At 31.3% G+C, this 13,323-nt stretch overlaps 1 protein-coding gene across 3 annotated transcripts in view; it reads right to left on the bottom strand.

Annotated features, from left to right (window-relative positions):
* Positions 1-13,323, bottom strand: part of LOC136974407 (transcription elongation regulator 1-like) — a 157,231-nt gene that overhangs the window by 5,341 nt on the left and 138,567 nt on the right. For all 3 annotated transcript variants that reach the window (XM_067269277.1, XM_067269276.1, XM_067269275.1), the window contains 3 exons: positions 11,600-11,767; positions 11,304-11,486; positions 7,890-8,096 (listed from right to left, as the gene is read on the bottom strand). In XM_067269277.1, the coding sequence (XP_067125378.1) occupies positions 7,890-8,096; positions 11,304-11,486; positions 11,600-11,767 (558 nt within the window). The remainder of the gene's footprint in view (positions 1-7,889; positions 8,097-11,303; positions 11,487-11,599; positions 11,768-13,323) is intronic.

Below are 13,323 nucleotides of genomic sequence, written 5' to 3' on the forward strand. Positions count from 1 at the left end.
AAGGGAATTCCCCGAATTGCAGGTCGAAACTCGATTGGTCGTAAGTGCGAGTGGTCGTTAAGCAGATAGGTCGTAAAGTGAGGAGTACCTGTACAATACATAAAGATATATCCAGTAATAACACAGGAAATCTTATTGGATGGTTACAACACTTGTATGCAAATAATCTTCCATAAAAGTTTCAAGAACACATTTATATAACAAAAACCTATATCCTTAGCAAAACTTAAGCCTATACTGCAAAGTTAAGCTTAGTTCACACTGAGTGAATAACGAAAGCAAATGATAAAAGCAAAAAGCAAGTTTTATTTCGCTTAGCAAAATTGACCAATACAACCAAAAACAAAAGGCGATTGCAAATTTTAAGGAGCCAATCATTTGCAAGCAAGAGAAAACGTCACCTAGAAAAACAAAATAGCCACTTCCGATATTCTGTCGTCAACCACGCTTGTTTATTTATTGAGGAAAAAAAGATATGTCAAAAAGAAAACAATGCTGGGTGAGAGTAATATTAAAAATCCATAATTACAACATTTACTCTATTGCATGAGAAAGTTTCCATAACCATCTTGAAAACAACAAGAACCATGTGACAACTAGTGGGAATACAATTGGTGGTAAAATTTTTTTGCTAGCAAAAAAGCTCGGCGGTTCCGAACTTCAAAGCGATTCACGAAATGGTAAAATTCACTGGAAACGATGTCATGTCCGACGTGTTATTCACTTTTGCCAGTGAATCGTGCTCAGTGTGAACTAAGCTTTATTTTTGAGCTATTGTCTAGACTTCTGACCTAGAGTGGGATTTTGAATCCCATTTTGGAATGACCTTCCAGAATTTTCTACATTCTATTTTTGATGTATTAGGAAAATAGTTCTTATAAAAATAATTAGCCTAAGTAAAAATGAATTGACTTCTTGAATAAAAATAAAATTTTATATCTTAATAAAACAATAGACTAATCTATAATGAACCAACAATCTACTTCCAGTATTATATGGAATACAGAGGGATGTTTTAGCCTTATAGAAATGAATTCAAATTTGTGCCTTTCTTAATGTTCGAGCCAATTATTGGGTACTGAAAGTAAAAGGATGAAGGATTGTATGCTAAGTAAGAAATCATATAATAGTTATTATTACTTCAAACTATGCTGCTGAAAATTGATAGCTGGTTTGAGGGATACATTATTTCCCTTTCCAAAGAGGGATATAACTTTACTGAAATAATTAAAAAGTGCAACATAAAAACTTTTGACATTTCAAAGAAAGGAGTCCTTCGTGTTGTCACAGGAAAAATAAAATTTAGAGAAGGTAAAAATTTGGGGAACCATGACACCCAAAAACTGTAGCCTGCTTGAAGTCAGATGCCGGCTTTAGTGAAGAACATAAAGGCCTTAGTAAAGGGACAAACCTCAGCACCCAGAGAGACATTGCAAAGAAAGTAAAGATTTTGGTATCAACAGTTAATTGCCCAATTTCCAAAAATCTAAGGTTACAAAAGAAATACAAATCCCTGATCCATCACAGAATGCTATATTGGAGAGAGAGAGAGAGATCAACTGTAGAAAACTATGAAAAGCACCTGGCAGGTGAGAAATTAAAGTTTGCCATAAGTTTCAACAAAGCATGCAGTAGACCTACTTGTCTGACATGAACAAAATTCAAATGATATACTACAACCAATGATCAGAAACACATTTCAACTTGGGTTCAGTGAATGCAAGAAAAATTTCAATGAAGGTTTTATGGTCACTACAGTTTCTGCTGTAATGGCAAACTAAAACTGTGAAGAGTTGGTTCAAAAATCAAAGTCAACTCTAATTACTATCAAAGTAAAGTACTGGACCCGTGTTTAAGCATGAAATTCTATTTCTGTATGGTATGGAGACTTCAAATGTATGGTCTATCATGACAAAGCATAAAGTAATATCTCACTTTCTACCCTAGCATTTCTCATGATGATGAAAGAAGGGATAAAGTCAACACCCTTTTCTGATATAACTGCTAAATCATCCAATGAAGTGTCCGTGGATTTCTGTGACTTTGGGCTACTAAAAAAAGCCCCTAAAAATTGTTGATACTAAACATTAGACAGATTATGGAAAGCTGGCAATGATGAATGGTAGAAACTAAACCAAAATTGTCTATGAGCCCTTTTGCAATGGAAAATTTGATGTTGGACTATAGCCAGAAACCAAGGGAAGTATAGAGATGGGGGAGGAAGAGGTTTTCCTGAGTATCAGGTATTAAGAATATTTCCATAAGGCTGAAACAACCATCTGCATATAATTTGTCATACTTTTACTTAAAATTGCTAATAAGTAAATTTATACTCTGTACACTGACAGTAACCAACAGGAATCCTTCTTATTCTATTGGCAATTTGGAAAATGGGAGATTATTTTAAATTGTCACAGCTATCTCACAGAACCACATGAAAGTGAAATTCACAAATATAAGTGTTTTATTCAAAATAAGTTTTAATCTAACATTTCATTTTGCAAATTCCAATGTGTTGTTATGTATGCTTTAAAAGTTTTACTTGCAGACATTTAATTATAAATACAGTACCCCCCATTATATCATACATGTTGAAAAACAAAGCAAATAAACAATATATCAATACAATGCCAGTTTTATGTTCTCTGATTGGAATAAGGTAATATTTCTTTGCCAGTAGAAATTCAATGGTTTCAATTTTCGAAGTTAAGACAATGAAGAAAATATACACATTTTCAAGTCTATGTTTAATCCATTTTCACCAACCACAGAAGTAACAGCTAAAAACACATGAAGAAAAACTTCACGAAAAGACAAACAGTAAGTAGAAAATTCACATAGTTAAAACGATATCAACGTCAGCCTTTCTATGGAGGATCCGACGTTTTCACATTAAAAACGGAAGTATAATCTTCTTACCATACCATCAAGTCCTTAACATATTTATAACTGATCTGACCCTCTAGTGGTGGTTCCGAGTATTTCAATTTCATTTACATATTGTTATGTTGTATTGGTTGGTGAAAATGGATTAAACATAGACTTGAAAATGTGTATATTTTCTTCATTGTCTTAACTTCGAAATAGAATGTATCCAGAGTTATGTAACAATAGGTTTCAATTTTTTTAAATTATTGGCTAAAGCACTTTTATATTTGGAAAACCAAAAATGTGCAATACATCCAAATGAGAAATATAATGAGGGCTACTATATACTGTATTTATTTCCATATAGGACAAAGTGTGACTTTAAAGATTAAAATAAAGAAAATTAGATTTATTAATACAATTCTAATTTTATTTTGTTTAATCTCAAGTAAAATATCAAATGCACGTAAATGCACACATTGTTTCACAAAAATTACTGGCATTTTAAACTTCACGGAAAAATCTTGTAAAATTGACAACATAATTTGTTCATGTAAAGCCGACAATAGGAAACCTTTTTGCCAATTCTTAACGGTCGAATTCACTCTTCGTCGATTACACTCATGAGTTTCTACAAATTCTGATTTCCAAATAACCACTTGTTTTCACGTGGGAATGAATTAAAACTAGTATCAGGCTCCCATGTAATCTTGGAATTCAATTCAAAAGCTTTGCTTTTCCTATTGCTATTCATCTTTACTCCTGACAATACACAGGAATGATTCAAATGACCCAGATAAAATACTTTTGTTTTTAAACACCAGAAGGTGAGAATCTGGTAAAAAATGCAAATACATGGTTCAAAAAATTATTGCAAAAACAAAAAGAATTCTTTGCTCGCACATATAGGATGACCTAGGTTTTTGAAGCAGTGAAAAATGAATAAAAACTTCATCTTATACATGGTACGATCCAAAAGTTTGGGGAATGCAGTAATCTACGACAACAAAAGCATGTATTTGAAGTTACAGTGTATGAAATGGATTCTACCAAACCATTTCTACGTGTTCAGGTTAATTTCACCCATGTCATGTGATTAAACTGCAAGCGCTGCTGTTTTTTCCGGAGATAGTTACCTTTGTCCTGCGACGTAATCAAAGTGGAGTTTCAAGAACAACCTCCAACATTAAATTTTGTCAGCGTTTAGGTAAAACACCTATGGAGATTTTAAAATTGCTAAGAAAGGTGTACGGTGATTCTACGGTAAAAGGTCACGGTGAAGTCGAAATGTTGGAGGTTGTTCTTGAAACTCCACTTTGATTACGTCGCAGGACAAAGGTAACTATCTCCGGAAAAAAAACAGCAGCGCTCGCGGTTTAATCACATGACATGGGTAAAATTAACCTGAACACGTAGAAATGGTTTGGTAGAATCCATTTCATACGCTGTAACTTCAAATACATGCTTTTGTTGTCGTAGATTACTGCATTCCCCGAACTTTTGGATCATACCACATATATGCAAGTAAATATGGTATTTAAATTCATACTATATTACAGATAGCTATTGTTACATTCTGGATGGAATTGTCATAAAATGAATCTAATTATACAATATAAGTCAACGAGTTATATTCTAAGCCCTTTTCAAAAATTACATTAAATCAATTAAATATAATACATAAAAATAACCAAACAGAAATGTACAGAACAATTTGATTATTTGGTCCTTGGTTATATTATAATAACTGGTTGAGGATCTTTCCTTTTCCTGTGTAAAGTATTTAGTGTTAACTGTACAGATTTCCTACAAGAACCAATGTATAGTATTATGGTCCTTTTTTTTACTTTTGCATTTTGTTCCAGTCATGGTTAGTCTCACAGAGTTCATCTGTGGTCTCTATGACTGAAAGGATGTATTCTAGATCTTTTGTTTATGTAAAAGATATAAATATTTTTTGCCTTTTGGTCTCAAAACATTGTAAATCATCATAAAACAAGGGTTACCTGTGCATTATAATTCCAAGACATCAATTGTTTATTATAGTAATATCGTAACTACTTGAATAAAAATCATAGAATAACTTCTACATCACTTTTTCAAGAAATATTGCCTTTCTGATGCTACAAATGATATTGAGGATGATTGTAAGTAAAAAGATATGAGCATCAAATCCAGTGTTTATTCACAAAAGCCGAGAATGAAAAGTAAAGAGATTTCTGACTTTGATACCACAGAAGACAGTGATATATAACTTGCTCTAATGTGCAATACAAGGTGACTTTTCAATACAAGAACAGCATGTAATCATTTGTTTTCTTCATTTGAGTGGTGTGACACCGATTGAAATTCATCGCCAGTTAAGTGAAACATGTGATGGTGTCAACATTGCCTGACAACATGCCACGTCCGCAGCCTTGTGGTCATCCGTCAGCATTTGTGGCACCCCACCTGGAAGACACTTTTTGCATTTTCAGATCTTTGTGCAGGATTGTGTGCACAGATCCTACGGAAATGCCAACTTTAGAGGTGATGTGTTCCACACTCATTCGGCGATCCTCCAAAACAACTTTCTCCACTCACTCGATCATATCGTCAGACCAGCTGGTGCAAGGCCAAGATTGTCTTGGTTTGTTGTCGCACGACGTTCTGCCTTCCTTGAACCATCGCACCCACAAATGCACATTAGACACATCCGTGACACCATCACCACATATCTTGCTCAACTGGCGATGAATTTCAATCGGTGTCAACCACTCAAATGGAGAAAACGAATGATTACACGCTGTTCTTGTAATGAAAATGTCGCCATTTTAAGTATCAAAAACAGTCCGCACTCTCGCCGGTACCGCTAGAGTTCTATGTGCCATACAGTTCTGCCATCTCTGTCACGCATATTTTAAAACAAACTGCATGTTTCTATCTGTTTCCAGTCCTGAGAAAAAATATCGGAGGTGTTATTATAACTTGAATGCACCTCATAAATACTGAACAACTTTATGTTAATAGAACTGATTCTGTTGGCATAAATTTGTCTCTAGTTGTCTATTTTTTAAAAACAATCTGAGTGAGAATATAGAAATTAAGGCATGTCTTAGATGCAAGTAAATATGGTATATTTACTTTAATCTAAGACACACGCTTTTCAAAACATGTACATATTCTGACATACTACTAGTTGTATTTGAAAGTTTTGGCACATACTGTTCTGTGAAAAAATGTATCCAGTTTTTGAAATGTAAATATATTTTTCCTACATAAACTTCAACTAAAAACCACTATATTCAGATATATATACACTATGGTTTCTCATTTCCTGGTATTTTGCTTGTCCCGGGATTTCAGGAAAAAAGTGAACTGTTTCTCGAAATCCCAGAATATAATTAATTATTTTTAAGATATAAAAAATATCTTGAAATCAAATGATATAATTATTTTTCATTTTTAAAAGTACAGTAGAGCACCGATTATTCGAATCAATTAAGGACTAGGGTTGATCGGAAAATACATTATTATTATAGTATATTAGTATATTAATATATCCCATGTTGATATTTTTCTCTGCTGCATGTTGTTTTGCATTGAATTTTCGTGGATGTTAAGCCTAACGAAAATTTTTATAATAATAATCATGGCTATTGTATTGTTAAAAATTATTTCTTTATTTTGTACAAACAAAATAAATATATTGAAAAATATAAAAACAAAAAAATTATACTTTAGAAGTTAACCTAGTCTCAAAAATGTTTGATTCAGCATGACACACGTCCTGACACAGTCCGACTGGAACGCTTTCAGTTAACCGATGTTTCGGTTGATCAGTGTTCGGATAATCGATACTCTACTGTAATTTAATACGTTCTGCAACCTCCAAAATCGTATTAATAATGCTCTGTAAAATATATATTAAAATTACCTTTGAACTTTGTAAAAATTTTCACAAATAGAAAAAATTTATTAAAGTTTGTTGGAAACTGCTTACAAAAAAAATGTCTTTGAATTGAGTTGAAAATTTAAAGAAAAATGAACTTAGATCAAACTTCTAACTTAGAAGGTAATTTTCGTTTTTTAAATAAAACATGTATTAAGATTTTGAAAACCAAAGATGGTCAATACTCCGATCACTCAATCTGGTTATTATTTTAATAATGAAAAGTCCCACTACCGAAAATGCCCTTTCCAATTCGATAGATGTGGGTGGAATCGTCTTTAATGCATTTAAGAGAAAACAAATGTTACGTGTTTTTCACCTGTAGCATTGAAGAAGATTTCTAGTTTGTTTTTGAGATGCATTGCAGTACTTCATTTGCTCTCAATTATTCTTGATTTGTCTACCTTGGCTGCTTTAAAAAGAGGCATCGAGCTCATAACCCGATAATTCGGCAGTTCGTTTAGCTTTAATAATCGGGTTTATGACGAAAAATTTCATACTTGCAGACTTCGTACTCATTTCTATTCTTCCCCAATTTGCACAACCTGGCATAATGCAGTTATTGAAGCTACTGAATATAGTTAAAATTAAGACAGCATCAGCACAATTATTCCAGATATTACAGGTTCTGACAAGTAAAGAATTTTCAGAGTCCTGTCACAAATACATATTGATTATTGACAATGTGTGAGATGTCATAATGAGCAAAAATTTAAAAAACTAATAAGTAGGCTTAAAATTAATAAATACAAATGTGTTCTGATAGCTTATGGGTTAATTATACTTACTATTTGCAAAATTTTTTCAACTTTGACACAAAATAAGAAAAAAGTGAACTTTTAAGAAATTTGCGGGATTTCCCGGGATGAGAAGAATTTCCTGGGTTAAAAAAAACAGCCGGGATCCCGAGATCCCGGCTGTTTTACACACACACACACACACACACACACACACACACACACACACACACACACACACACACACACAATGAAGTGTTTGGGTATTAAAAACCAAGAAACATTCTGCATAATATGTCTGTATTAAACAACTTTTCTTTTATATTGATTTAGAAGCAAAATTTAAGAAATACCTCCTTCCAAGATGAAGTTAAAGTAATGCTGTGTGTTTCATCTAGTAATTCACGAAATTTTTCCTTCTTTTTCTTATTTAATCCTTCAATGTGCTTATCAAAAAGTTTCTCTCTTTCTTCTCGTACTAAAGATTCTACCATTTCCCAACGATGATCTTTTCTCAAAGTTCGTTTTGCATCTCTCCAAGAAACATCTGGATTACGAACCTAAAATTTTAATAAAATTTATATTACAATGATTAAAATGTTAAGAAATAAAATATTCGGATATAAAAAAAATTCATAAATCAAATCAAATGCATTGAAATATACATATTGTGATAATTTATTAATATCAATAACTAAAATCCAAAATATACAAGATATATTGTACCTGAAGAAGGCCATTCAAAACGGCCAAAAACGTCTGTATTTAGTTATTTAATTGCTAGAAACAAAGTGTGAAAGGTTTTTTGTGTTACTGAGTACAAGATATAGTATATAATGAACATAATTAATGTATTCTTAATCACAGCAATCTGCAGATAGTAGTAATTTAAATATAAGATATAATATGTCAGAAATAGAAAAACAATGAAAAGAGTAAAAGAATAGTGAAAAAATTTTCATATTTTTATCATCAGGATACAAAATACTTATTTTAATAGAATGATAAATAAATGATTTATTACTGATTATAAGAGAAAATTTTCATAGATGAATGTAGTATTTTACATTTGAACAACAGTTCTTTTGATAGACAGATGTAACAGCTTAGTTGAATAGATAATGCTACTTTCCAGATCAATGAGTGTTTATTAACTTTCTACAGTTTGTAAATAGAAATTTTTAGTAACTGGATATTAAATTATTTTTAATTTCTTAACATATTATTATTTTTAAATTATTATTATTAATTACGTAAAACAGAGCATAAGTTGAGATACGTGTATTTCAACTAAAGATGACAGGCAATTAACTAATTACCTTAGCATCAAGTAAAAGTCAGTTGTAATATTGCTAAAGTTTGTAGTAATAAAATTTCTGAAGATATTGTACCCGTACATCATGAATTAAAGATAAATTTCAATATGGTTTTCACCATCATATAAAAACACCTCTGCTGATACCTGAATATGTATAGCATGAACCTTAGTAAACTACAATGAAAATTTAATTTAATATTGAAAATATTCTGACTAACATTTTCGATCAAAACTGATCATTATCAGGTCAGTTTATGTTAATGAAATGCACAAAAGAATGCATTACAAAATTTTTAAACTTAGAGGAGTTTGTTGACAAAATAGCTATTACTACATAACCTAAATATTACAAATAAGTAACTACAATGCACATTCTATTCAGAATGCCATTACCAAATATTGGATGACGCAGGCTTATTGTAAGAAATGTTGCCAGGTGTACAAAAGATTTTTTCTACGTAATTTATGCATCTGCCCTTAATTTGATCTTCGTAAATCTCCAATGCTTCAGTCAGAATATTTTCAATATTAAATTAAATTTTGTTCTGGATTTACTACAGTTTAAGCTGTGTTTATCTAAATATGTATTTGCAAGACTGCAATAGGAATGTGAGATGGATGGATGGATGGATGGATGGATGGCTAACAATAATAATTAATTATCAGAAAAATTGCAATTTAGATAATTTGATGAGACATGACTTATATACTGGGTGCAATTTATTTCATATTTCGTTCCTTTCCGATTTCTTTTTTTTAGGGTGACAATTGCAAAATAAAATACTTTCAATTACAGTAGAACCTCGATTATCCGGACCTCTATTATCCGGATTTTTGATTATCCGGATTGTTCAAAATAAAAATTCTACGAATTTGCTGATTTGCACTTGGCGAATTGCGGCACTATTGTAAGTTGCCGACATATGGGGGCAATTAGTTAATTGCACGTCAGGAAAAACCTAGGGACCGATCGTATGTGGGTGGTGGCGGCAGAGGCAAAGATAACAAGTGCCTGACAATAACTGTTTATTTTAACATCAAAACAAACTTACAAAGTAGGCCTACAATACAAGCTGCGATCTAGATCGTCTGCGGCAGAAGGCGCTCCGGATGACGGCGATCGGAGAGTGTGCTGTTGGAGTCGTCGGTAAAGCCCCGGGGCAGTCGGGTAGGAGAGTCCGAGGGATCGGTGACGGACGTCAGCGAAGGAGTAGGTGGCTGGTTGGAGTACCGTCGTCCACTTCCTGGTAGAAAGCTCCGTCGTCTCCCCTTCCGACCTTGATTCGGGGGTTTTTATACGATTTTCCCTCGAATCTTTCCCTCTTGATTGGTCTTAAGTCCCTTTTTCCTTTTCTCGATTGGTCAGTCTACTGTTACTAAGCAAGACGAAAACCAAGTTTGGCTGGGGACGGCGCCCGGGCGTTGACAGCTACTCACATAAATTACACTGTTTGCCCCCCTCTCGCGGACATCTGACTGAACCGATCAGCCAAACGTTCTGTGGCTGCCCCCCTTTCGAGACGATCCCAGGCTCATATGGTCTAACAGGTGTCCTTGACCATCTGTCTCTCTTCTTTCTCCCCTTTTTGTTAATTGTTTACATCTCGACTCTTGTATACGATCACCGCGACATTCCCTTCGTCGTTTATTACCGCGTTGTGTTTGTTTTAGAAGAAATGCTTTACAGATGTCCGGTTTATAGCCCGATGCGCGTTCTCGCTCCGATTGACTTTCCGAAATTTCCCGATGTAGCGATCTTGTAAACAATCGAATTCTCGGCGCGATTTTAGGATATTCACACTATTTATGTACGTACGTGATGATGGAATGCATGAAACAAAATTTTGAAAAGACCATTAGTAAATTCCAGTAACAGTAGAAAGTGGTATAGAAGACATTGCAGAAGCAATAGCACAAATTTCAATGTGTTGAATGTGACAAAGAAAATGTAACCGAGTGGTTAAATTGCGATTTGAACGATCCTGGATTCCAAATTTTGAATGATGAGGAAATAATTAAAGAAATATCTGCCTCAGACGAACAAGATCGAGTAGACGAAGAGATTTGCGAAGTAAGAGATATTAGTCCTACATATTCTGAAACTTTTCAGTGCTTAGATGAGAGCTAAGACGAGTGTAATTCAGGACAACATATATGTCTTACAAGTATTCGCAATTTAGCAGCTTCAAAAAGAACAGCTAGCTTTAAACAAAAATCATTAATTAAATTTCTTAATAAAAAATAATTTAATATTGAAGCTATATGTAAATCTAGAAAAAAAAATTATTCATACTATATGCACTGTCAATTATTATTTTTTTCAATTATCTGGATTTTTCCTTATCCGGACTACCTTCATCCCCAATTAGTCCGGATAATAGAGGTTCTACTGTACTTTGTTTTCCCATAAGGCAACAATAAACAAAATATATAATCAAGAAAATCATACCAAGTCAGCAAGTAAGGCATTAAAATGTTGAACAGCTTCATCACGCTTATGTTGTTCTTTTTGCTTATCTCTTTCACGTAAATGAGACGATAAAGTACGCTGAACTTCTTTCTCTCGTTCACGTATGCTTGCTTCAATCCTTTCTTGTTTTTCTTTTTCTCTAGCAGCAGCTTCATCTGCCTCCTACCAAAAAAAAAAAAAAAAATCCTTTTACAATGTAAGTTGTTATAATTTCAATTACCAATTAAAAAGACACAATCTTTGTTATAAAAACTTTAATTGTCAAGTTAACTTACACTGGTCAGCTTGCTGACATATTCCTTAAACCAGTCCTCTCTATGCGAACTGCTTTCGACAGCTTTATATCGACTATCGTCGTTTAATGTTTTTTTAATATCACTCCAACGAGAATGTTTATCCAATCCTTTTTGTTCTTTTAAAAGTTCAATAAAATCTCTCTTTACCTGTAGGAGAATTTTTCCTTTAATAAAAGTTTCTTTTATATCTAACAGAATTAATGAAAATTAATTCAGAATATAAATAATCTGAAAGATTTTTCTTGTATGTTCTTTGAATGTTCACAACAAATAATTAATAAAAACATTTAAAAAAATAACAATTTCTTTGTACCTTTAAACCCCTTTAAACACATACAAGAAAACAAATATTTATTCAGAAATTCTATGCTGAAAAAAAGTAATTTATATGATTAACTTCCTTAAAACTTGAAATATGTAAAATTTTAAAAATAATCTGCTAAATAAATATAAATCACCCTTATTACTAATATTAGCCATATAGAAACTTTATTATTATTAAATTTGAATTAATTTTTCTAACATTAGAATAGATTATATTTTAAATTTTTTTTCAAAAATATGAACATTTTTATTCTAAATGTAGAATAAAATCATAATTTAAATATATATGCATTACATTTGCTGCAATCTCTAACTTTGAAAAATAAATAATATTTATTTAAAAAATTAAAATGCTGAAAAATATCATGCAAGTAGCTTAAATAATTCAAATAAATTGTAAAAGTATGTTTTAATTTATTTAATAAAAGTTTTTATGATACTTTTGAACTAAAAAAAATAAATGTAATAATGATAATCATAACAAATAATCAGCTTCAATTTATGAAATGATGTATTGAATAATAAACATTTAATTAAAAAGATAAAAAGATATAAAATTTTATGATACCATGCATGATTTTTTCTACATTTTACCATCATAGATTAATAAAAATATATATTCAAGATTTTAATTTCATGTTATAAAGTAAATATAGTAAAATATTAAACTATGAGCTAAAAAAATTTAACTTCAAGAAATTATACAAACATTATTTTTGTCGATATAAATACATTTAATTCATTCAGAATTAATTTCAATCCTTCATTTAATTTAGAACTTCATGCATTTATTCTTAACGAAGAATATACTGAACTTTTGAAATGACATAATATTTAACAATAATCTTGCAATAATTAAATATGTTTTAATCAATTTTTATTCCCAATGAAGTTAATAAGACAATTCAGAATAAATTTTTAAAAAATTAATACAAAAAAATAAATATAATTTGCCAAACGATTATATATTTATTTTCGAAATTCTCAGTTCGTAGCTAAAAAATATTTCGTCCTAGTTATGATAGGATGAAATATTTTAATATGCTTAATTATTGTAAATTTTTTAATTTAACAATGAATAAAACTAAAAAATAATCTCCAAATCAATTGTTCTGTTAAATTTAGAAGAACAGTCATTTATTTATTTTTCGATTATAGAATAAATGTTATCATCAATATTTAAAATTTTATTTCAATAAACAATAAACTTTATGTGAATTATATAATAGTTACTATTACATTTAAACTGCTCTTCTAAATCAGAAAAAAATTAAAAATTAAATCATTATATGAAAATACTATAACATTCTGTCAATATAGAAGGACGAAATTTATAAAATTTTTCCGACAAATTCCAAAGCTCGGAAAAATAAAAACCG

Source organism: Centruroides vittatus, unplaced genomic scaffold, assembly GCF_030686945.1.
Source record: "Centruroides vittatus isolate TY-2023 unplaced genomic scaffold, ASM3068694v2 contig_349, whole genome shotgun sequence".
NCBI lineage: Eukaryota > Metazoa > Arthropoda > Arachnida > Scorpiones > Buthidae > Centruroides > Centruroides vittatus.